At 42.2% G+C, this 27571-nt stretch overlaps 1 protein-coding gene across 1 annotated transcript in view; it reads left to right on the plus strand.

Annotated features, from left to right (window-relative positions):
* LOC147724580 (fibrocystin-L-like) overlaps positions 1-27571 on the plus strand; it is a 1106658-nt gene that overhangs the window by 454865 nt on the left and 624222 nt on the right. The window contains exons 26-27 of the mRNA XM_086966124.1: positions 8936-9093; positions 9517-9639. Coding sequence (XP_086822250.1) covers positions 8936-9093; positions 9517-9639 — 281 coding nt within the window. The remainder of the gene's footprint in view (positions 1-8935; positions 9094-9516; positions 9640-27571) is intronic.

Raw genomic sequence — 27571 nt, forward strand, 5'->3', positions numbered from 1 at the left:
AACAGTGGACAATATAAATGTCAGAATTGGTGCGAGATTGATTCTGAGCAACCCCTCAGGATATGTTGGCCGTGTAATCCTGCTAGCTCACAGTGCACCATATGTACCTCAAACCTAATCAGGTAAAAAATAGATTATGCAACCTCAGAACATGACAACTCTGACCTCCCTAGGAAGTTGTGGTAACAAATCTAGAACCATTTAGATTTTTTACCGATGCATACCCAAATAAATACGCAAAAAGTGCACAACAGGCAGTTTCAATATTTATTGAAGCATTGTGATTCTTTAGTAAAATACGTGTGCTGCTATAATCAATAGAAGGAAACAGAATAGCGTAGTTAACATCACAAGGATGGTGAAGAAAATAAACAATTTAACCATCATGTTACTACAGAGTATATATATGTGCGCATATATGTACTGTGTATAGTGTACTTCTACCTAGCTCTAACTATCCTAGCATGTCTAGGGTAAGCCAATCCCTGTAAGGCGGGGGTATTCAAACTGGGGGGCGGGCCCGCCTAGGGGGGCTTCATGTGATCCCAGTGGGGGCACCAGCCTGTGCCAAACAAAGCATCATGCTGATAACAGCCCTTTGTTTTCAGCAGAGAAAATGAACGTCCGTAATGGGCCATCAATAACAACGTTAGTCATTTATATTCTGGCTGGGAGTAAGTGTCAAAAGGGTAGGGACTCAAAATATTCTTCAACCCCCCATCCCCCCCGTTTAAAATCATCACACTGGGGATACTTCTTAAACATTAGAAAGGCCTGCCTGACCTGAATGGTATGTGTGGCAATTATGCATTTGATTGCATTTGTGAAATGGTAACAGAACTTAACTGCAATGTTTGAGGGGTTCACATCAAATAAATTGACCAGTGAAATCTGTTTTTACACAGTGCTCATTGGCTTACAACACTACAATTGATGTATGGGGTCTCTTCAGTAAATATTTTTTATGCTAAATTGATTGATATTTACGATTTTGTTTTATTGTGTTTATGTTAATGGATTATGATACATCCCTTTTATTATTATGCATTTGTGCTTTTACGGATATTTTATATCCGAATAAAGATTTGAATTGAATTGAATTGATTGATTGAATTGACCAGTGTGAGATTTATTGAAGAGGCAACCTAAGCAGCAAACTCACTAACACAATATGAGCAACAGAATTCTCACCACAAATGTTTGGCCCGAATGTTAGATTTCGGCTGCATGTGGTATCTCAATTTCACAAGTACAAAAACTTAAATATACTTTTATACTTAGTCAAAATAAACAATGTAAAATGTACCTTTCTGTCACAACAGGACTAAAAGGAATATGCTTTTTGAAAAGCCCTGACCATTTATGTTCAAGAATTCTCTACAAAATGAAAATGTCATTTAAAAAAAGATCTGATTGGATTACTGGTTAAGGGGGTGTATCCTACTCAAGAAGCAACCACATTCCTTGCTAAGGTGAAGTCACAAGCACACTCCAAATTAACCTGTGCTTAACCCTCCTTTAACTTGGCACAAAAGCAGTCAGGCTTACTTATAGGGAATGTGTAAGGTATTTAGGCAGCAATTCAAGCAGTAATAAAGTGAAACACCAATACAAGAAAAAACCCACACAAATATAAAAAAGAACTAACTGTAATAAATAATTTGACACCAACATGATAAAAATCCAATCACAAGTGGAGTTATGAATTTTTAAAAGTATTAGTGAAAACGGTTAGTTGAGTTGAAAGAGTTACCTCCACAGTCCATCACAAAGAGTTCCATTTGAGGTAGAAGGGTCTCGTGGAGCAGGGACAAGGTCGCGGATGACCGTTGCAATAGCAGAAAGAGCAGGCCAGGCAAACCATATTTGTAAACGAAAAAAAACTTAAGCACAAACACAAAATCATGTTGGGAAATGTCCATAGCTAAGTTTTTTTATATGCATTTTTGGTACTCCTAGGTAAGTTGTACAAGATCGTATTAGTATCTACATTTAACACATCAGAGCATTACTCAATTTATGGTCCTCAACACCACATACCAAACTTCACCTGGAGCTCAACATAACATTGTTTGTTACCTGACACATTTGTTCTCAAATGAACTACCTCTGTGATTGCAGTAAGGTGGGTGAGTTCAACCTAAAGTGGTTAAGTTATGATGACCTAAAGGAACACCTCAAGAACAACTTCAACTTGAATCTACCTGCCATACAAAACTGACTCATGAATACAATTTCCCAGACCAACTGACAAGAATGACAAGGCTCAAGCACAAAGAGACATATTCACAGAACTAACTTGAGACAAAATCCTAAATATACTACCGTTTTGGTATTGACAGAAGGCACTTACTCATTTTGGTATTCACAGAAGGCACTTACTCATTTTGGTATTCACAGAAGGCACTTACTCATTGATGCGTACGTGCCTTCTGTGAATACCAAAATGCGTAAGTGCCTCAGAAGGCACTTACTATTTGAAGAGTAGGGGCCTCATTTATGAGAAATGACACATCGCTGCGTGAAAGAAGCGATGCGTCACTTCTCATTGCGCACTCCTTGCGACATGATTGATGAGTCAGATTTATAATATGACGCATCATGTTGCAAGGAGTTACAGATACGTCAGTATTTCTGACGTATCTGTAGGCGCAAAAGTGACGCATTGCTGGAGTGTGTCACAAAAGTGACGCAACTCCAGCAAATTGTACTTTCACATGGGCAAGTCCCATGTTGTTAGTGCCTGCGTCAGTCTTACACCTGCCATGAAGCAGGCGTAAGATTTTACGCATTAGCGGCCAAAAAATGGCGCAGTGAAACCTTATAGATTTTCCTGCGTCACTTCCATGACCCTTTCTTGCGTCAAAACGCCCGCCTTGCATACATTATACCTGGTGCAGGTATAATGTGGCACAGGGCTTTACAAATTGACGCATCGACCTGGATGCGTCACTTTGTAAATATGGCACAAAAAGGTGCATTTTTTACGCCACTGGTGCGTCACAAAAAGTGACGCACCGGCGGCGTAAAAGTGACGCACAGCCTCATAAATGAGGCCCTAAGTGTCTTCTGTGAATACCAAAATGAGTATGTGCCTTCAGTGAATACCAAAATGAGTAAGTGCCTTCTGTGAATACCAAAATGGTAGTAAGTTTAGGATTTTGTCTTAAATTAGTTCTGTGAATTGGGCCCTATAAGAATAATCCTGTTGCGTTAAATCTGCAAAAGAGACTCTACAACTCTATTAGAATATAAATATATGGAACTATCCTTAGAGTGTCATCATTTAATAAAGCATCCAGACAGATTCCAACCCGGAGGCAGAGAACATTTGAAATAGTTTAGGTTTCGCCTACTGTACAATACAATACGCCAGACAGAAGGATCATGGAAATCACTTTTTCTTAACTAAGTATTTGTTCTTCAAGATTTACAAGGAAACTACTTGTGATTATCATGTATAGAAGCAAAATTAAGAACTATCTAGGAAACAATCAGATGCTGTTTTAATCTACAGACTAATTCTTTTCATTAGTAAATGCACGAAGTTTCTCGATCTAGCATATCATATGCTAGAATAAACAACAAAGCTGAACCTTTATGACAACAAGCTGGAATTATAATTCCTTGTTACTTAAAGTCAACAAGATGGGCTTCCCAGTTCTGTTTTTATGTTACTATTGTATTTCTGCTAATGACTTTGGGGCAGATTTATGATGCCCTTGCGCCGCAATTGCGTCACTTTATTTGACGCAACTGCAGCGCAAACAATGCACCCTATTTACAACGTGACGCATCTAGGAGATGCGTCACGTTGTAAAGCCCTGCGCCATAAGGAGGCGTTCCTGTGCAGGGGGGGGGCATTCCTGCGCAGGAACGCCTCCTGAAAGTGGCTGAGTGAAATCTATGAGATTTCACTCAGTCACTTTCAGGCCAATGCTGCGTCAAAACCCTGCGCCTGCTTGAAGCAGGCGTAGGTCTTGATGCAGCATTGTGTAGATGGGGCACCCCCGAGCCTTGCTGGAGCTGCGTCGTGCTTGCGACGCAACTCCAGCAATGCGCCACATTTCCGGCACAGATGCGTCACGCATCTGTGCCATTTTTGCACCATGGTGCGCCGCATTATAAATGCGGCGCACCATGGTTGGCGGAGCTGTGGCGCACTGTGGCGCACGTTAACTGGCGCATCCCTGGGGATGTGCCAGTTAACATAAATCTGCCCCTTTATCTTTTATGAAACCAATTGATTGTACATGACATATCTGAAATACAATAAACCGTTCATGGACTCTATCATCAAAAAAAGGAATAATTAGTGCTTCTGTTTTACCTAAAGCTTTAAAGCCTTTCTTAATTATAAGTGGTTACAAGAGGCAGAGCCCATTTCTGTCACAAGCACGTTTTTCAAAATTGTAGTTTGTTCAGTTGCGGCCTTTTGCAGTTAGGAGGCTGTTCAGCAAATGTGATTTCACTAAGAAGTCTCTTGGGATCTGGATAGCCGCAACTTAAGTGCCCCCCTATTTCCATCATTTTGCCCCATATAGATGTCTTTGATGAGAGATATTTTGAATAGGTAAGATACTGCGTAATCGATGGCATTGTAGGACTTTCCTTAAGGGCCCACTTTTCAATTGTTCAAACAGCTACAAAAAGAAGAACAGCTGAACAAGTTTCTGCTACACCTCTGAAGGAATTATTTAAGGATTTCCCACCCCTGCCTACTTAAATTCTCGGATTCTGTTGCTGAATCGAACTTGGATTAAGGCTGTGACCAGTTATTCTTCTGAACTTTGCCATCAAGCATATTAGCATTGGCATTGACTGTTGTAAATTGGTTTGCCTGCTGGGTTGGAAAGGATCACATGAATCTGGTATTGGATTCCCAGTTTACAGGACCACTGATATCCTGAAGAACAGTGGCACGAGATGTGAAGTGCAAAGTAATCATGTGACTCGTTATTGTCTGTGTGAGATACTTCCAAATCATTCTGCCCCAAATTGGGCAGTTGGCAGGGTCACTTAAAACCTGTTCCGAGGTTTCTGAAAGAACAAAAAATTCAATTACTGTGATGCCACCACAGAGTGAAAAGGCGTGCATTAAGGGAGCCAACTTTTTGGATCTAAGTAAATTTGTCCCAGTACGCTTCATTTCTGAACACCCTGGTGCTGACGTTTTCCCATGCCTGCAAATGGTACTGTGCACCTCTGCTATCTAATTTCCATTTTGAGATTGTATGTTTTGCATTCTTTCTCCTTATCTTCTAGCAAGAGGGCTCAGCAATGCTTATCACAAGCGGCCATCAGTATTGTATTTGTTTGGATGCAAATTAGATTACAGGATATAAATCCCTCCGAGAAACTGTTTTCATGTTCTGTTTCTGTCCTGCCTTACCGTTTGAATATCTTATGATTTATCTTAATTCACATTTTTTTCTCACTACATTTTGTTGTGGATATAAATCTGGTGTGGACATTACAATGTCACTACTTCATACTGTATTGCTGAAATGGTCTACAGACACAACTGATAATGTGAGAGATAAGGATGGTGTTTGCACCACGCAAACTTGGTGCAATCTCATACTCAACTATGGCCACTTGGATGGACCTTTGTCTCGAACTGAGCCCAGACTTATTACTTCAGCAACATATCAATGACAGTGAAGCAGATTTTTTCCCACAGAACCAAAAGGAGTAAAGTATATTTGCAAACCATGAAGGTTTATTAACAAAGTAGCTAAATTACAATCGCAAGTCAAATCAGTTTAAACAGTTTAAACATAAATCAATAGTCATGCAACTACAACTTGTGTGAATATAATCCAGACAGGTCAAAATGGTAAATGCTAGAACCACAAGAACATTGGGTCTCGAGAGAGGAAACGCGACGACCCCCTGCAAAGGTGCAGACAGGGACATGTCTGATTAACTACAGACTGGGCCACTTAAAACATGAAATCACTACAGGAAGATATACTGAACAAGGTCTCATAGAGCAGGAACCAATCAAACTATGCATTCACTGTGAGCTTGGTGTCAGCCTCCTTCTCATGGTCATGATAACAAATATTCCCAATCTCATGCCCTTTAGAGATATCAGATAAATGGGGCCATTCATCTCGCCTGACTCCTTAGGTTACCAAGTGCAGAAAGATAGCATTCAACTAATTTAGTTACAAAACAGCCTTCACATAATGTTTAAAATAGTTTGAGCAGCACTGGAACAGCTTTTCTGTTCAGTCGAAGAGCCAGGTCTTGAGTGCCTTCCTGAAGGTAATCAGGGGGGAACGTTTGGTGTCAATGGGGAGATCATTCCAGGTCTTGGACGTGATGTAGAAGAAGGCTCTTCCCCCTGTTCTGGCTCTGCGGATGTGCGGGGTTTCAGCGAGGGTGAGGTTGGTGGAGCTGAGGTTTCGTTTGGGAACATGGAAAGCAATTCTCTTGTTGAGGTATTGAGGTCCTGTGTTGTGGAGGCATTTGTAGGCTTGGGTGAGTATTTTGAATGTGACTCTCTTCTCAATGGGGAGCCAATGGAGGTTCCGTAGGTGTTGGCTGATGTGCTTGTGTTGGGGGATGCCGAGGACAGCTCTGGCAGCAGTGTTCTGTATCGGCTAGGGCTTGCGGAGTAGAGCCTTGTTGATGCCGGGTTTATTGGCTGTTCCGTGGTCCAATCTGCTGGTTAGTAGTGCATGGGTGACTGTCTTTTTTGACTCGGGGGGGATCCATTTGAATGTCTTTCGGAGGATGCAGAGGGTGTTGAAACAGCTGGACGCGATGGCATTGGCCTGCTTGTTATTGGAGAGGTAGGTGTCAAGTATGATGCTGAGGTTTCTGGCATGATCCATGGGGGTCGGAGGGCTGCCAAGTGCAGTGGGCCACTCGGTGATGTTCCATGCTGGAGTGGTTCTGAGTACGAGGACTTCTGTCTTCTCTGAATTGAGCTTCAGGCATATGTTGCTCATCAAGGATGCAACGTCCTGCATTCCTTCTGGGAAGTTGAGTCTGGTGGTGGTGGGGTCCTTGGTGAGGGAGAGAATAAGGTTGTCGGCATAGGATACTATGCTGCTGCCATGCTGTCTGACGATGGTGGTGAGGGGGGACATGTAAATGTTGAAGAGGGTTGGGCTGAGTGATGATCCCTGGAATACTCCGCAGTTGATTTCTGTGGGTTCGGAGAGGAAGGGTGGCAGTCTGATCCGTTGGCTTCTGCCGGTGAGGAACGAGCGGATCCAGTCGAGGGTGGTTCCTTGTATGCTGTCATTATGTAGTCTGGAGGTGAGTGTGCTAGGCAAAACAGTGTTGAAAGCTGCTGACCGGTGGTTGAGTAGGATCAGGGCTGTGTTGTGGAATTGGTCGAGGAGGGTGCGGATGTAATCTGTGGCGGCAAGTAGCGTGGTCTCAGTGCTGTGGTTGCTCCGGATTGGGAGGGGTTGTGGATGGAGTTGTTTTCTATGAACTTTGTTTGCATTGACGGTCTTCTCCACAACTTCAGAGAGCAGGAAACTGATATGCGGAGTCCCATAGGGCTTGTCTCTCAGCACCACCCTTATGAACATGTACATGACACCCCTCACCAACATCACTGCCATCTCCTATGCGATGGCATCCAACTCATCCTCACCCTGATGGACAAAGACAACCACCACCAGAACTAACTTCACCTACTGCATGACCATGGTAGAAGACTGGATGGTAACCAAGGGGCATATTAACAAGAACTTATGCATTGGCATTGATGCGCCAGACTTGTTGCGTCTACTGTAAATGCCCTAACTAGCTGAGTACCTGGCTCTTCTTCTGAACACCTTGGGAATCACAGACCTACACCCTTGCCCAAGCACCTGCATACCCTCTCAGGTGATCAGTGTGCTCTACAAATCAACATAGCATAACAAAGCAATAATAACATTTCAGACTAATAAGATCAAGATGGCACAGGGTGCCTGGAAAGAGAGACAAATTATTCATAGCAAGCAGAAATACAACATTTCATTTTAAAATGGAGTTAGTTATTCTAAGGCCTACCATTACTCATGTTATCTTACTAGGAATACGCTCTCACTGCAGTTAATAGTTTACGTGAACTTACCTAATATTGTCAATCTAAATGCAAAATATCATGTGCACTTAAAGAAGCATTGGTTTTACATATTATATGATAGTATATTATTACATGAAATGGAATATTGCAACAATGTGTCATCACAACACATACATGCTCTGTTTTAATGTTAACCTTGTTGCGCTGACTTAAGTACTAAAGATAGCCCAGGTTTTCCTAACAGAATCTTGTTCTCCTTTGTGGTCTGTTGTGTAGTACAGGAGCTCCTCATCCTAGCTACTCCATGCAAAATTGTTCTGATAAGATTTAAGAAATGTAAGAGTGAAAGGTATGCAAAAGTAAACTGAGTACGAGCAATTAAAAAAAATCTACGCTTCATACAGTATTTTAGGTTACATTTTTACACCTGTGAACACTATTAACAGGTGATGTTATTATATAGTGCAATGGTAATTTACTATGTTGGCAGGATGGCACAGTGAGAGGAGAGCTATCCGTTGACAAATTCAGTGTTTTGGGATAATGTTTTGGCATCCTTTTGAGATGGGTAATTCGAGTCCCATAAATCGGATAAAAGTAGCATTTATTATTTAAAGAGCATAATATACATTACACACGTGTGGTATTTAATCAGCTGTGTATGCTACTCTCACTGTACTTTCTTTACTACTAAGTGTTAATTAGATACAATAGCTTATTCGGCACTGAAATACATACGAAAATACATCAAATTTGTCAATAGGCATGCCGTGCTAGTTAGTGATTGCTGATTGTACCTATTTCTTGACTTGCATCTAATAATAGGCTTAGCATTTTTTTGCATGATTCCTGCAACGCCTACTGCCCTATTGATGAACCTCTTTTCATTTACAGGTCTAAGAGTGAATATATCCGCAGTAGATTTGCAGTTTGCACTACAAAGTATTCCTGAAATGGGACAGGTGCGTGTGTCAGAATCGTATGGAAGGTGTACTGGATACGGAAGGCAAATCGAGTGGCTAACTGCGAGTGGCAAACAACCTATTATACAGGTAGGAACAGTTTATTTTACTTTTAATGACATATTCAAATGTCTGTTTGGCAGTATTTATTTAGTTGGCAGATGTATCAAACAAGCTAACAGGCTGCGACTTGGGTGCAGGCAAGCACTTTACATAGTACTCTGGCGGTGCAAGGTTGCAGGAGTTGTGCCTGCACGGTTATTTGAGTCTTTCAAGGATCATAGTAGTTACATTTGGTGTAGGTCAAAAGTTATATAGGTTATAAATGGTTACTTAACATAGAGTTTTGCATGTGTAATGAGCCTTTCATGCTCCATTGTTGGTATGTTGGTTCTGGACACTAATTGCTGCTAGCTGGGGAATGGAGGGCAAATTATATTGTTGAACTAACACAAAGTACATATTTTTAACATTGTGCCTATATTAATTGTCCCCTAACTGTCCCGCAAACAGGTTGATGATTCCAACATAAGAGGAGTAAACGCCAGAATGACGGTTACAGAAACGACGCAGGGGGGCCTGCTTCGGAGGACTATCCTGGGAGACATGCTTCGTACACCACATTCACAGCCCCAGGTATTGCAAGATTGATGTTCTGGAAACATTTCCATATTCATGAATGTAATGAATGTAACAGGAAACCAACTAGGCCCAGATTTACTGTGACATTTTGTTGGGGACATTGTGATAGTGCATCAGCCCCAACGCTGAATCCATTTTTGTATTTACTAACCCCCAGATTCATCAAAGTCCTCTTTTGCGAGTCCTTAATAGCGATTATTAAGGAATCGCTATTAAAGAATCGCAAAACGGGATGCATGTAGAAATCGCAATATTTTTTCGATTTCTACTGCTTCCTTATTTGCGATTCGCTAATTGCGAATCGCAAATAAGAAATGGCTTTCCCATTCATTCCTATGGGCCTAAAGGCCCATAGGAATGAATGGGGAGTCATTCCTAATTTGCGATTCGCAATTAGCGAATTGCAAATAAGGAAGCAATTTCAAGGGTGCCAGGGTGTCCAAAGGACACCCTGTAGCACCCCTGAAATGGTAATGTACACTGGTGTTGCGCACACACATGTCCAAAGGACATGTGTGTGTGTAACATACAACTTAGAAAAATGCACTAAAGTGCATTTTTCTAAGTTTTCGCTATTTACCACGTAGTCAGACTTCGCGGTAAATAGCGGCCCCATATTGCGAATTCGCAATTTTCAAAAGGTTCATAAATTGCATTTAAGGAATCTCAAATTGAGATTTCTTAAATGCAATTAATCGCAATTTAGTGATTTCTAGAACTGCGATTTTTGCATTTGGGATGATGAATCCCAAATGCAAAAATAGCGCTCGCGAAGGGCCAGATTCTCAGAATCTGGCCCTTTGCGAGCCGATTTCGGCTTGATGAATCTACCTGTAAGTCACTAAAGTCACTTTGTATGGTTTTGTGTGATTTCGTAAATCACAAAGTAACAAAGGGCAGCGGATAGTGCTGCATTGCTTCACTTTGCATTGGATAGGTGTTATATGGGTGGAGCATGGGTGTTCCCATGCATTTACCCATGTATTTCGACACAAACCCAAATTTACAAAGACTTGTAAATCTGGGTTTGCACCAAAATGTGTTCCTACCTGACAGAGACGTCATGAGGGGAAATATATTTTTTCTGTTTGTTCTTCCTTTTTCTGTGGGTGCTGCATTCTTACATTCAAACAGGAATATGCCTCTAAGGATTGTTTTTGTGCAGGATGGTATGCCTTCATGCACAAAAACAATTTTGCCCGTAACGCAGAAACCCTTGCATTATTTTTTTAAGTGGGTGCTTAACCCCTTCAACCAATAATTCTATTTCTTACAAAAATCAGTTGCATTGAATACTGTCAGTTACAAGAATAATGCAAAATCAGAAAACTAGACTAAGTCTCAAATGTGTTGCAAATCAACAGAGAATAGGGCAGAAACCCAAATGTCTCTGGCTCACCCCCAAATTCGAGGGTTTATATACCGAATTTCACCATAGAATAAGATGGAAACTGCAATTCCAATATGGTGTGTGGAAACGTAACAAATCACAGTAAAATATTTTAAAACACCACGTAAACCTACCATGTTAGCATTATTTGTTATTTTGAAAATATTAAACTCTTTCTGATCTAATGTTTTTGGAGGTGGTGGAACAATCTAAATACATCACCAATAGAAAGAGTCATGAATGAATGCAAAAAAAATTCTAAAACAAAGAGCCTTGGAAACTAATAAAAGGCTTTGTCCATAGTTTCTTCGAGAAGAACAATTCATGACCGTACAAGCAAGGCACATTTTGCTGCATGGTGTGTCAAGTGAGAAATATAAGCACACTATGATCATTATGAAACTGCAGCCATGTTTTAAAGATTGAGTTGAGGCCTAACTGAAGCCTAGTTTAGCCCAAGTCAGAAAAATACATGAAAACAAGTTCTAACAACTTTGATTTATATGCCAAAACTTCATGTTAGAGTATACATATACTTTAAATGTGAAATAACTCACAAAACCCACCTCTGAATTGAACATCATCACAACCCCCCAAACTATTTGTAATACAGTATGAATCACTTTCTGTCTTTTGCTTCTGGATTTTTCCAACATTTTGATATAACTTGTGGATTGACGTCCTCTAACTCAATCACGTCACTCATTCTTTTTTCTTCTATGTTGTTGTTACCTTCTTCCTGCACCCATAATTTAGTCCCAATCTTGAAAAGATTACTTCAAAGAATTTAAACCAAAGAAATTGAAAAAATTGAGAAATTAACATAATAATTATAGGCGTTTGTATAGTACGCAGCATGCTCCCCCCCCTAAGCAATCAAACCATTAACCAACCTTTCTAAATCTCTTTGAAGTCTTACAAAACCGAGAACCAACTGATTGCCACAAACCATACTCATTAGCTTTTGCTTCACAACAAATATAAGTGATATTGGTTATATAAGCATTAATGCGCTTACTGCTATCTGCAATGAGAGTACAGTACTCTCATACAAGACAGACTCCGCCCTCCTTTTCAAGGTGGTTCTACATAATCATAGCATGCATAGCTATTAGCTCCTGTTTACTTATAGTTTATGTCCCAGCAGTGTTAGAAACACGGCGATCTACAAGCAAGGGTAATCTTCTAATTGTCACACCATTTGCAGCCTGTGTGGAATCAAGGCTTTTTGCAGTGCCCCCCATTTTTTGCACCCATTTAGACTACAAAATGCTGGTTTTCTGACTCTGAATTTGCCCAGGGTCAGTGCTCTGATTACAATAACATACAAATTAGACATAATTATAATTGGTACTAACAGCCAAGTTGTAAGTCCTTAGTAGATAATAAGGCAGGTAGGTTTAGAGGCCCAGTAGGATTAATACACGCAAGTGTGCACTACTGTATTTCCTGCTGTCATTTTAAAGGCAGAACTGCTTTTCAGGCTGCCTTTACATTATGTTTACAGACAAGTTCGACTTTGGACTTAAATGTACTTGCAAAGTATCAAACTACATTATTTTTACATATGTCACCCCTAACATCTCCCCTAGGTGCCCCACGGTTTATGGTGCCTTGTAGCTGTAAGCAGAGACATTATAAAAGATGTTTTATAAGCCCTGGTAGGAAAAAACTGCAAATTTCAATCTTCCCCAATGTAGCGAGTGGCTCCATAGGCTAACATTTAAATATTTTGTTCAAGTCTCATAATTGGCAGAAGTGAGCTGAAAATGTCATTCAAGGATTTAAAATGATAGCTATGATAAATCCAACCACTTGCCACTGTTAGATTTATAATACCTATTACAAAAAAAGATGTTGTAGAAATGTTTTCTCTGTGCCAACATCCAGCTTTTCAGCTGCCCTGCACTGATTGGTCAGCCTCCACCAGGCTGAGCCAAGCTGCTCTGATAGTTGTGAAGTGACATGACCGAGAAACATTACCTTTCCTGTGGTTGGAGTACTGAAACTGCAGGAGCAAAAGACAGGGTGGTTGTGGAGTGACCAAACTGGTCTTCACATGAAGAATGACAGTATGGGACAGCACAGGCTTGTCCCCACATGCTGCCTCGCCAGCCAAACAGGAGCCCCACTAATTAGATTAGTGAAGGGGCTAGAAGTAGTGAATCTTATCCATACCAGAGGGTGTGCTCAGCCAGATTTAACTTTCAAGGAAAAATGCCCCCATTTTGGAATTTGGAAGAGTAGTCCTTCTTGGGACAAGCATAAGCTAAACTTTGGAAGAAGTGGTCATATACCTGGGTGGTACCCTGCATCCCATTAGTCATAGGTGCCCCCCTGCTTGAAGCACAGGAACACAGCATAAATATGGGAGAGCTGCATAGTTCATCAGATCTGCTGGCTGAAACTACATGGCAAAGAAAGACTGCCATGCTGGAACCCTGATATGCACCCAAACAATTGCACTCTGAAGGGCTGCACCTGATGCACAAAGCGGCACTACAGCCCTAAGGACTTTGCAAGGACTAAGGATTGGACTCCCTACAAGCTACAGGTTAACAGAGTCCACCTGCATCATCTCCACCAAGGAGTCACCAGGCAAGAGTGTGTCCAGTGGACTTTTTAGGATTTGATCAGGAGCATTGTGGGAATTGTAGTCCCAACATCCCAAGGACCATCTCAAAGATGACTCTAGACCCCTGCAGTGGTGTTGTGGAAACTTTGAACCCACAAGAGGAACTTCAGGAAGAAGTTCCAGCAGTATGGAGAAGTTTGGAGCAACGTTTTGTAAAAAGGTAAATAAGTTGACCAGTGCATTGTAGGAGTTGTAGTCCCATGACCCCAAGAGGCAACCCAGGACATCTCAACCCTTGGCTGGCGATGTGAACCACTTTCCAGCATCAAGAAACAGTTCTGGAAGTAAGTATAAGAACTCCTTATTTTTTCCCAGGCCACCACAACCTTTTTTTTAAAACCCTTTTTAGCACTATTTGCTTCTAAGAGCTAGGTTTACATTTATTCTTTAAAAATTCATACCTCTGGTCCCCTACATAGTATTTGTGTCATTTTGGTGTTTATGTGTTCATAAAAATATAATATAGTTTTATAAATTGGTGTTTGAGTTTTTTTTGTGTTGTCGCGTACTCCTTTAACGTATTGGTGTTTTAAAATGCTTGTACATCAGTCTCCTAAGTTAAGCCTGCCTGCTCATTGCCCGCTACCTACGGTTGAGCAAAGGATTCAGTTTTTGAGACCCTAACTGAACCTTTTTGTGTTTGTGGCCTTATTACTAGTGGTATATTACTAGTTATCACTACTAATAATCCACTTTCAAAAACAGCCAGACCAGCAGATGGAATCCTAGCACCCTGCACATTCAATATAGCCTTATAGCCACTTCATTGTTTTCAAACCAGCGTTTCATTTCATTGACATGATAAACCCAAGGGAATACGAAAGCCAGGTGCCAATTCTCAATCCAGTCATGGAGCAGGTAAAAATAAACACACACATAAAAACATAGTAAATTCCTTGAAATATAGACTGTTCATCAACCCAAAATGCTTTATCAAAAACATAGCTCCTCTTACAGCCACTCTCTCCGACAAACTATATCTGTATATTGTATTTTATCTGTCTAGTTCCCTGAGGATTCGGATGAACCATACACAACTCTCCCTTTCAGGCTCCATTCCCAGTCTTTGATGCTCATTCACATTTCTACATTTCGGGTCAGCTTCTGTTTGAGTTCTAATTTCATGCACATCCTTCCAACTTCTTATAAAGTTTATTTTCTCTTATTTATTCCTTAATAAACCAATGTTCCTCGTCTCTTAGGCTCAATACATGCTCATTTTCAGTCATATTAGCACTCAGATTAGGTTGTACAATTATTTTTAAATGTTTAGAATAAGTCATACAGTTTCCAGAGTCTTCGGTTATAGGAATTTCTTCCAACAAAGCCTTGAAGTCTGAAAACTATGATCAGAAAAACTCTTGATTAAGGAAAACACTAACAAAAACATTGCAGGATAAACAATATGAGAGAAGCAATTGGAAATATGTCACTCTACGTCAGCTGAGGATGGACAATATGCACACACATAAGAGTCTTTAAAAATTCATTAAACTAACGTACTCCTTTAACAAATTTGAATATACATTGGGCCAGATTTATCATTCTTTCACTCAATGTGATGCAGCAATACAACTTGCTGCACTGTGCTGCATGAAAGGGAGAGCAAAAGACACACAATTGATGGACACAAGGTGGCCTTACATTGCTTGGTAAATCTGATGTGTGTGACGTAAGATAAACGCTATACCATGATAATTCCTTTTGTGAAGGAGAAACATATACAACCAAGGAAATTAAGCATAACATTAAGCCAACTAGAATTATTAACCCTTTCCCTGCGCCCGTCGGCCAACGGCCATCGCGAGCACTACCTTCGTAGTGCTGCACACGTTCATTGGCCGACGCAGCCCCGCCCACACAATGGAACGGCCAGCACCGCAGCAGAATTGCCGCCGCGGTTAAGGCGTTAAAGGCATAATCTGTGAAAATATGCCAGCATTGCGCTCAGCATCTGCTGTACACCATCTTATACTGAGGAGAAGTAAACAAAAATAAACAAAATATTCTATAGTACAAAATCAGGAATCAAGCTGTTATTTTAGGTTTAGTCCATTAATTCAGTTCAAAGGATTCAGGAACCTCTATTATCTTCACCTGGATTCCTAAATTATATAACTGAATCAAATCTTTCAAAATTTTATCTCAAAAACTCAACTGGACTTGACAAAAATTCCTTTTCCTTCTTTTATTTCTGCTACTCACTCAGATACGTCTATGTGTGCTCTACTGCTTGGTGTGTGATGTTTTGTTAAAGGATCTCTGTTGAATGGTTTATGTTTCAGCAGATGTCTATTTTGAGTGTGAATGAGCTTTTTGGATCGTTTTTATGTGAAGTATAATTTTTTAATTGTTTTGTTTGCATTTTAATACTTTGGTCACAAGTGTGTTTGCTGTAATTTAAGCGTCAACTATTTTTAGATAATGGGACTAAATTGAGCATTCGGTATGTCATATGTTGGTTAATTGTCTCCTCAATTAGAGAGGTCGAGCTGTCTTTTACCAATTCGGTGTCCATGCTTAGTGCTTGTATTTCTAGATTACTTGTGACATTGGTTTTAAAATGAGGAGTTTCAAAATTACAGGATCATAGATTTTAATTTTCATTGGACAATGGTAATTTGTTAATCTGGCCTTTATTGACAGTTAGGATTATGTTTTTTAAATTATCCTCACTGGAGCTCTATGCCTGTCACGAATTTTGGTTGTCAGGCGTCATATTGCATGCGGCTATGTAAGTCTGTTTAGGCAGCCATATTAAGTAAGGACTAGACTGCTGATAGCACAGTTGAGTGTATACGTCACAGTCGGGATGAGGGAAATTGATCACTATTTGACACTGTACACATCGTGTCATAGCTGGGCTCAGTAACGATTGGTTTCTAATCAGCCTCGTGTGAAACTGACAAAAGGATGCGCTGCTATAATGATGGGCATCAGGCGTAGAAAAGGTTTGTGAAAAGTATATTTTAATTCATATACCACAAAACCCACAGGAACAGCTAGACCAACATCCCAACTCCTCCAGATCCAACCGTCTTCTCCCCAGCAACCAAACCCCCACAATTCTAAATTACATCAAACAATTCTAGGTATGACAAAAGCATGTTCTATAGATGATCTCACAATATACAGGTTGGCAAGACAGAAAATCATGGAAATAAAAGAAATAGATGTGGCCTACTACCACATGTATCTTTTTACAAACAAAAGAAAAACAAAATAAATTAAACATCCAAAACATAATCATCAAACTTCTTAGGAATTTTAGAAATCCTTTTATGAGAGGAGGAATCCAATAGAGAGGAGGACCCTGAGGACTCCTGCATGTTAGGGACAGAAACAGAGACAGGAACAGAAGAAGTTCCTGGACCCTCTCCAGAAACAACAATTTCAGGAGAAACAGCAACATCAGAGCAAGCATCATGGGCAGATCCATCAGTAGATACATCTGCAGCACGAGACACCTTACTTTGCAAAAGATCATTCCACACACAACCACCATCCTCATCTACAGCAAAAAAACGTTCTTGCCCAGGTTTGAGAAGAATAACTGAACCCTTGCTCCACCAACCCTTCTCAGAAAGAAAAACAGCAGAATCAGTAACCTTCTCCACCTGAAACGGATTGGAAAATTTAGAAGAACCTTTACTAGATAAAGAAGGTTTCACCACACGAACCCAGTCACCAACCTTGATAATCTTATCTTTAGACTTGAGAGAGGCATCATGATAGATTTTGCCAGCCATACGCGACTCACAAATGTTCTGTTTGACCTCACCAATGATGCTATGCATATTGACATCAGCCCTGACACCCTTGACAAAGTTAGGTCTTAAAACAGATTTGGCATGTCTACCTCTCATCAGTAAATAAGGGGAAAACCCCGTAGAAGAATTAGGAGTAACATGGTAACTCCACAGTTTCTCTTTCAAAAATGGTAGAACATCCAATTTGCTCTCTAGAGCAGCCTGAATGCCCTCTTTAACAAACCTATTGGCCCTTTCAACTTGACCATTGGCCCTGGGACAATACAAAGGAGTGGTTTCAGATTTTACACCAAACTTTTCCAAGAAATCTTTCATTTTCTTGGAAACAAATTGCACCCCATTATCAGACAAGATGAGATTGGGAGCTCCTTCCAAACTGAAAATAAAACTCAAAAAGTCAATGACAGCATCAGTATTGGGATGTTCCACAAAAGAGAGATAAATCCACTTTGAAAAATTATCTATGACCACAATAGAAAACCTTTTCTCCCTACCTAAGCATTCAAAGGGACCGGAAAAGTCAATGGAAATTTTATCCCAAGGACCAACAGCACCCTCTCTGAGAGATAATGGTTGAGTCGAAACTTTCCAATGTTTATCAGCTCTAACGCAAACAGAACAATCATCAATAACCTTCTCAATACCAGAATCCATGCCAGGCCACCAGTAAAAGTTCTTGAGGATCCTCTTGGTGCCAGAAATTCCGGGATGACCAGCATGAGCAAGCTTGATAAGCTTGTTTCTTAAATCTTCAGGAGGAATAAACAGATCTTGACGTAACAAAATATTACCCTCAATGCTTAGCTCATCGGCAATCTGAGCAAAACTCCTCAACTTATCCTCCAAATTCCTAATGGGTGGCCAACCCTCACCAACAAATTTCTTGACTTTACTAAGCAGCACATCCCTGTCCATAGCTTCAAGCCAATCCTTCTCAGAAACACTAGATTCAAAGGAACTCACAGCATCAACTAGAGCTACAACACATTCATGCTGATCTAAAATGTCATTATTGTCTTCTTCAAAAGGAGGAAGTTTAGACAGACAATCAGCAGTAAAATTTTTACCACCAGGAATATGTTGTGTCTCGAAGTTGTACTCCTGTAGTCTAGCAATCAGTCTGACGAGTCTGGATGACGCCTTACCACTCCTGACACCATCCATCATGAAAACAAGAGGTTTGTGATCGGTGACCAGGATAAAAGGCCTGCCCCACAAAAAACTCTTGAACTTTTCGACAGCCCAAACACAAGCTAAGGCCTCCTTTTCAATAGTACTATAGTGCTTCTCAGCACCACGAATAGCCCTTGAAATAAAAGAAATCACTCTTTCTCTACCATCCACCACTTGAGTAAACACAGCACCAAGGCCAACTGTGCTTGCATCCACAGTGACGAAAGATTTGCCCTGGGGATCAAAAGTCTTAAGACCAGGTGCTTTGGAAATGAGTTTTTTGACACTGGCAAAAGCCTCATCATGAACTTTGCTCCAAGTAAATTGAACACCTTTTCTAAGTAGCTGTCTGAGGGGTTCTACCACTAGCGCATAACCTTTAACGAACCTAGAATAGTACTCTCCCAAACCTAAGAAAGAACGTAAGGAATCTTTGTCTTTGGGAGTGCTAATTTTATCCAAGGTATTGACTGAATCCTCTTTGGGAAAAATGCCATCAGCCGTGATACGATGTCCTAAGTAATTTAGCTCTTCAACCAAAAATTTGCACTTCTCTTTGCTGACAGTCATACCTTTAGAGCCAAGAATTCCAAGAACCTTATTAAGAATAACATTGTGCTGATCACCTGTTTCTGCAAAAATCAAAATATCATCCTGGAATGATTGAACACCAGAAATGCTATGAAATAAGTTCTAAATAAGCTTCTGGAACACGCTAGCGGCGGATGCCAAACCAAATGGCATCCTTAAAATCTGTACAAACCAAAGGGTGTAGTAAAAGTAGTAAGATCCTTGGAAGAATCATCAAGGAGAACCTGATGATAGGCAGATTTGAGGTCTATAATAGAAAAAAATTTGGCACCATTCACAGCTGACAACATGTCCTGAATGCGGGGTAAAGGATGTGTGTCAACAACAATATTCTTATTGAGAGACCTCAAATCAACACACAGCCTCAAATCTTGGTTCTTTTTAAGTGCCAAAACAATAGCTGACACCCATTCAGAACTATCCGTAGACTCAATAATGCCTTCAGAACATAAGGTATCAAGGTGGACCTTCAATTTCTCACGCATGCCGAGCGGAACTATGCGTACCTTATGTTGAACAGGAACTGCATTTTTCTTTAACTTAATTTTATGCATGTAGCCTTTGACTTGGCCAACAACATTTTTAAAAACATTAGAATGTCTTTTGAGAATAATATCAAGACTATACTTGTCCATGTAGACATTGTTAACATCAAAATCTCTGAGTTGCAGAGGACGTTCAGAACCAGGACACAAAATTACACCTAGTCTGCCTAAATCAAACCACCCAACTATGTTCTTACCATCAATGGCAACGTAAATCTTAGTAAAAATTTTCCTGGATTCAAATTCTAGTGAACTTTCAAAGTAACCTAACATGGTAATATCAAAGTTGCCGAAAGCCTTGGGGTTGATGTCAGATTTATGGAGATACACGTTTTTCCAATTCTCCTTGAAAAACACATCAGATAAAATGGTAATCGGTGAACCTGAATCAGCCATGGCTTGGAGCGAAACGTCACCAATTAACCCAATACCTAAAGGTGCCTTAAACGGTAGATTGATGTTGTTCACAGAATACTCAAAAACATTGTCATAGATAGCTAACATCATATTCTGCAAATCCTCTTCAACAACATCAATATTACTAACCACTGAATTAGAAGAATTGGAAAAAATTTTGGGTGCATGGCAAACAGAAGAAAAATGGCCAACTTTACCACAAGTAACACATTTCTTTTTGATAGCAGGACAGTTGGCATTATTGGCTAAATGTGTTTTGGAACCACACCTATAGCAAGAAAACTTATTATTAGAAACTTGTTTCAAACCCATCTTTCCTTTGTTGGAAAATTGCACAGTACAAACAGGTGAAATAGTTTTGGAACTTTCAGCAGAAATGACTTTAGAGGACAAAATGGATCTCTCAACACCTTTGGCTAAATCAATAGCTTCACTAAGTGTCGGATTGCGACACGCTAAAAGTCTTTCCTGAACCTTTTTGGATTCGCATTCAAAAATTAACTGATCTCTAATACAGTAATCAACAGTAGCACCATAGGCGCAATTAGCAGCTAGAACTCTTAAAGCAGCGACATACTCTTCAATAGTCTCATCAGGAAATTGCTTCCTTTTGTGAAAAGCATGTCTTTCAATAAGGACATTAGGCTCATCTTGAAATTGTTTCTCCAGTCTGGCTACGGCTTCTTTATAAGGGTTCCATCCTTCACCACCGCCAGTAGGTGGTGGAATGGGAATTAAGTTTTTAAAAATTTCAATGGCAGCAGAGCCCAAATAACTGAATAAGATGGCTTTAAGTCTTTCTGGAGAAAATTTAGAACCATCAATAGCTACAATGTAGTTCTCAAAGCTTTCAAACCACTTCTTCCATTCCAATTTAGGCTTACCTGGAATTTGTAGAAAAATTGTGGGTTGATTACAGATTTGCGCATTAGCCATATTCTGAATGAATGGAGAAATGAAACAAAGTCAAAGGAGATATTGACAAAGTTAAGAGAATAAGGTATAAATACAAGTGCGCAAATAGGGAATTGTAAAACAATCAGGAGCCAAGTTCAGAATATCTGATAAGAAATTGCCTTTCCAAGCAGAGAATTAAATATGAGCTCACGTGGACAAGGAAATGTACCTCATGAAGAAAAATGATGTCTTAAATGCAACCAAGTTTAAAGTGTGCGCACCACTGAAAATGCGCTAAATATGTAACACAGAACTGCAATAATATAATAGTCTTATGAATAGTAAAGATGAGGTGTGCTATCCACGAAATGGTTAAAGTGTGCGCACCACTGAAAATGCGCTTGCAGTCATCAAAAGGATTGTAGAAGTGTGCGCATCACTGACGGTTAAAAAAAGATATGTTTGCGCAAAACGGCTTGAAGAAATAATGATAGGAGTAAGTGTGCGCGTCACTGATGTAGCGCTGTACAAAAGTATAAATAAAGGAATCTCACCACAGTTCCAGTAAGCGTAGCGAAAACACGCCGACACACAATACCGCTATGAAGGCTGAAGTGACGAAGCGTGCGTGGTGAAATCACTGGAGCGCAGCGCTGACACACACGAAAGTGATTGAAGATAAGATGGCCGCCCCACGTAGATGCGTGATGATGTCACTGGAGCGCAGTGTTGAAGCGCACAATGACGAAGAGTAGGCTTGGCAGAGCGCGCTGGAACTCCGAGGCACAGTTGAATTAACGGAAAGATCAAGAGTGCCAGAAAGCTTAAAACAGGTACAATTACAGCAAAAATACCTTGTTTGTAGTAGAAATTTCGCCCGAAGGCTAGAATAAATGAAAAAAAATCGAGGAGAAGTCTTTGGGCTTGATCTCTGGATCGTGAAGAAAACGAAGTCCAGAAATTTCAATTAGCCGGCATGTTCAGTGGGTCTTGTTCAAGTTTCCCTCGTCGCCAATATAATGATGGGCATCAGGCGTAGAAAAGGTTTGTGAAAAGTATATTTTAATTCATATACCACAAAACCTACAGGAACAGCTAGACCAACATCCCAACTCCTCCAGATCCAACCGTCTTCTCCCCAGCAACCAAACCCCCACAATTCTAAATTACATCAAACAATTCTAGGTATGACAAAAGCATGTTCTATAGATGATCTCACAATATACAGGTTGGCAAGACAGAAAATCATGGAAATAAAAGAAATAGATGTGGCCTACTACCACAGCTGCGTCTCAGGAATAGCGATTTTGACAGATTTTAGTCTCATTTAAAAGTTAGTAGAGTTTGTACATTTAGGACATTATAGCTTTTATAATTGGTTTGGAGTTGTCAAGTGAATTTGGGTGCATAAGGAGCAAAATGGAACAAGGTGAAGGCATGCAAGAGTTAGGTTTGGAGGAGAGAATTGATTGTGCTATTGAAAAAATAACAATGGAGGTTACAAGCAGGTTGGATAAAAAAATTGAATTATTATTTGGTGAAGGACACTGTTGTCATGAGGAACATTTTTGGTCTGCACAAGAGTCAGACGCAAGAGGAAAATCAGGGGGCATAGGGCCCGATGTAGGTCGGTCGGTAACGGCCGAAAATCGGTATTTTCGGCCGTTACCAATCGGTAAATAGGTGAATGGTATGTAGGGGGCATTATTTTACCAAATCGGTAAAATTACCGATTCGGTAATTTTACCGATTCGGTAAATAAAAAAATCGGTAAATTTACCGATTCTGAGCCACCCATATGTAGGTGGGACTCTTCAGAGTCCCAGGAGCCTTAACGAATCGGTATTTTACCATCAAATCCAATTTGATGGTAAAATACCGATTCCGGTGTGCATGCACATGTGTGCATGCACACCTATGCCATGTGACAGGCAGACCTTTTGGGGGTGCCAGAGGGTGTCAAAGTGACACCCCCTGCACCCTTGTGTAAATCGGTATTTACCGATTCGGTAAATACCGAATCGGTAATGCCCATTCATTCCTATGGGCTTCAAAGCCCATAGGAATGAATGGGCATTACCGATTCGGTATTTACCGAATCGGTAAATACCGAAATCATCCGATTCGGTATTCCAGCACATCTGGAATACCTACATGTCGACACCATAGATTTACCGATTTTCAATTACCGAATCGGTAAAATTCGGTAATTTAAAATCGGTAAATCTATTCTACCTACATCTAGCCCATAGCTCCTCGTAAAAGGAAGCATTTGGTTTCCAATGTTGGTGGGGCTAAAAAGAGAAGATCTACAAAGTTAGAACATGTTTGCTGGTCCGACAAGCACATAGATGGTGCCCAGGGCACACAAGGTGGTCAGCTGAAAGGCCCAAATACCGATAGTGCAAAAGTATCAAAGGAAAGGAAACATAAGGTGGCTATCTGTGATAAGCCTTCAGGAAGTGCAGAGTTGGATCTTATTTGCTCATCTGATTTCGACTCTGAGGATTTAGATGAGGTGTCAGAGAAGGGGAAGTACCCCTCAAATGGAAATAAGTCCAAGGAAGGTGGTTTCCTTGAGGATTATTTTGGGGAACATATGTTTGACACCTTACTCTTGAAACAGCAGTTATCCCCTGATTGGTCACCCTCTGATTATGTTGCTCAATACATCCAGTTTCGGATGAGAAAGAGATTCCAAAGGATATTCGGGTCAGACTTCGGTCTGAGTATTCTAGGCCCGTAAGTGAAGAAAAAAGAGTGATAGTGACTCCGAAATTTGACGCAAAGATAATCACATTTATTGGTAAAGGTGGAAGAAACCCTAGGAAAAGCTTGACAAAGGTCTTAGATCTTGTCAGGATAGATTTCTTTATGTAGTTGGCCACTAATGACGATATTTGATATGGCCGAGGTGGGACAATGTTTTTAATTGGTGAATGGATGTTGACGAGTTACGTCAATGGAAAAAGAGGGCTATATGCCTTATAGACAATGCGAATATGGCTCTTTTGAATGAAAGAAGGACCAGTAGTTTACTTAAAATAGATCCAAAGTTGGTGGATCTTGCCTGTATGGAGAAGGGCCCTTCAGCTAATGGCTTGTTGTTTGGGGATAACAAAGCAAACATCAAGCTGTGGACGGAGTGCTGAAACTTTACTGACACTCACCCCCAGTCACAGATCTGGGTTGAATCCATCATCGCTCTTTATATCACTTCGCCACCCCAGTTAAGCCACAGCCATATGCAAATCAGTCTTGACCCTGTTCCTTATGGGAACAGTCCAGCCTGAACTACCAAGCCAGGTCTTCCCTGGACAGGAAACCATCATCCTGGGAATGATTTTGGGGTGACACTCCTCATCAGCCAGGTTAGCTTGAAACCAGTGACAAAGTGAGCAAGGGACCCACGTCTGGGCATACCCTGCCAACTTAGGGCAAACAAAGCAAACACAAGGAAATGATGTACCGCGTACCTCTCTGTGCCGTCCTTGCCTCCGTGAACTCTTTTTTGTTTTGTGAAGATGGCCGCCCGAGGAGGAGCTGATTTAAGAGCTCCTGGTTTAGGGATCACCTTTCGGTGAAAATCCCGGAAAAGAACACCAAACTGGCAAACTCCCTTCCCACCCCCCGAAACCGTACGACAACACCCTTTTACTCATCCCATTGATGTCGAGTTCCAACCTCTACTCACGGCCTCTTCGGGCTCCATAGGTCCGGGCTACCCAGGCAGTCGCTGCTCGCCCCTTGACGGATCGTCGCGGTGCTCTGCTCAAGGTCCCTCGAGGTCCCTGGCTGCCTTGACGCTCTCACGATCTAGATTGCCTTGTCCTGATGCCCCCGCTGCCCTTCCCTGTGCGATGCCGCCTGGATCCTTTGGACCTCTCTGAGCTAGGGCCCGGCTCCCTTTGACCTGCCTGGATCGTCCTACTCTCACACACGCTGCTGCGGGGAGTGAATTGCCTAATCTGATCTCCTCTGGAGACATCGCACCGCGGACTCTGCTGACAACATAGAGAGACAGGGAAGGTTTCCCCGGTCCACTCATCTCCATCTGTTGCGGCATCTTCGCAGGGCTGGGGGGTTCCTTCGCTGCGGGCCTGTGTCCCGCTGCCTCCCCCCCCTGGTTTTTTGCTGCTATGGTTGCCGGTGTCGAATGCTGGGTTCTCTCTAGGCTCGGAGCCTCTTTGTGATGCAGCAAGGGTTCCATCCAAGCTGAATACTGGCCCTCACACGCTGCTCTTCGATGAGGCTGGGTTACTCCTTTGCCCCAAACCATTTTGGCCGATGTTCCGATGCTCCGCTGCTCCCCCCTGGATGGCCTTCGCACGCTGCTCTTCAATCAGGCTGGGTGACTCCTTCGCCTCGAACCATTGTGGCCGATGTTCAGCTGCTCCGCTGCTCCCCCCTGGATGTGTTGCCTCGATTGCCGGTCTCTGGAGCTGGGTGCTCCCTCTGCCCTGTGCCTCCGTGTGGTACTGCACGGGCTCCCCCCGAGCTGGAGACTGGCGCCTACACGCTGAGCAGAGCTGTCCGCCAACCCTCTGTGCGCCTCCTGCCCGCGTGGCGCTGAGGCTCCTGCTCGTCGCTCCTGCCCTCGGAGCCATTGTCCCGAAGTTGCCTTCTGGTTATGCCCCGATGTTTTCCACGTTGTTGAAGTTGCCGCGTTGCTGGGGAAGCTTTCTGGTGCCCCCGGCTCTGTTCCCTGCCATCTTGCTGTTGCGGCTTAGCGACGACACCCCCCACCCTTACCTCCCTCACGCTCCAGCCTCTTCCTTTGCCGCCACGCTGCATAGGCTCGGTCTTAACTCACCCAGGCCGGGGCTGAGCTGGTGACAACCCTTGTCAGCTGGGCGTGATGGTGATGGGCGTGAGGGTGATTTTTGACTCTTTTAACTACACGTTTCCCTCTAGTACTGTCAGTATGTTTATCCTCCTGGCTCAGATGGGGCACGGGCTGGTTCCCCACATGGTCCCAAACTTGTAGTGCCAATTTTGTCTACTAATCACAATCAATGTTTATTGGGCGTCCATTTTGCCTCTTATCTTCTGTTGTTGTTGTCCCCTGGCCATGCTGATGAATCGATAGGGAGAAAGGACTCGTTCCTCCTCCACAAAACCGGCGGCCATTTTTTAAGTGAGCCCAGTTTCTACTAGACAATGAGAAAGTACTCGCTCCTCCTCCACCAATTCTGCGGCCATCTTTAAAGAGAGCCCTGATTAATAGACATTGTGAAGGGACTTGCTCCTCCTACACAAATTCGGTGGCCATCTTTGAATAGAGCCCTGTTTACAATCTGCTCGTACCACTCCACCCTGCTATCTTGAGACCTTAAATTATATTCCTCTCTCTCCTTGATTTCCCCATCTCCTTTGATTATCTTTTCAAGCCATATTCACCCCTTTTATCTTGCTCCCGCCTTCTTTCCCAACCCACTACTCATCCCACGGATGCCCTATTCTATTCTAACCTTCGACTCTATACCCCTCTTTGCTGACTATTGAACTCCACTTTTTGCTACTTTTATTTCAACCTTATCCCCATCGTATCAGAACATCTAAATTTTAAACACGTTGCATTTATTGTATGATATGTCCAGTTTTTCATTTTGTTTGTTATTTTGCACAATTTGATTCTATATCTGTTTGAATTGCTTTTTGTTCTTCAACTTATATTTTATATCAATCAATCAAAGGCATTTATAGAGCGCTCTACTTACCCGGAGGGTCTCAAGGCGCTAGGGGGGGGGGGGTGCTGCTGCTACCCGAACAGCCAGGTCTTGAGCTTCTTCCTGAAGGCGAGGTGGTCTTGGGTCAGGCGCAGGTCGGTCGGGAGGGAGTTCCAGGTCTTGGCGGCCAGGTAGGAGAAGGACCTTCCTCCTGTTGTCGTTCTTCGGATGCGGGGGACGGCGGCGAGGGCGTGACTGGCTGATCGGAGGTGTCGTTTGGGAGCGTAGAAGTTGATGTGGTTGTTGAGGTAGCTCGGGCCTTGGTCGTGAAGAGCTTTGTGTGCGTGGGTAAGGAGACGGAAGGTGATTCTCTTGTTGACCGGGAGCCAGTGCAGGTCTTTTAGGTGTCCGGAGATGTGGCTGTGTCGTGGGATGTCGAGGATGAGTCTGGCTGAGGCGTTCTGGATCCGTTGGAGTCTCTTCTGGAGCTTGGCGGTGGTTCCGGCGTAGAGGGCGTTGCCGTAGTCCAGTCGGCTGGTGACGAGTGCCTGGGTGACAGTCTTCCTGGTCTCGGTGGGGATCCACCGGAAGATCTTCCGTAACATGCGCAGGGTGTTGAAGCATGACGAGGAGATGGCGTTGACTTGCTTGGTCATGGAGAGGGAGGAGTCCAGGATGAAGCCCAGGTTGCGTGCGTGGTCTGTCGGTTTGGGTGCGGTGCCCAGGGCGGGGGGCAACCAGGAGTCGTCCCAGGCGGAGGGCGAGGATCCCAGGATGAGGACTTCCGTCCTGTCCGAGTTCAGCTTCAGGCGGCTGGTCGACATCCACTCGGCTACCTC

Source organism: Lissotriton vulgaris, chromosome 4_1 (genome assembly GCF_964263255.1).
Source record: "Lissotriton vulgaris chromosome 4_1, aLisVul1.2, whole genome shotgun sequence".
NCBI lineage: Eukaryota > Metazoa > Chordata > Amphibia > Caudata > Salamandridae > Lissotriton > Lissotriton vulgaris.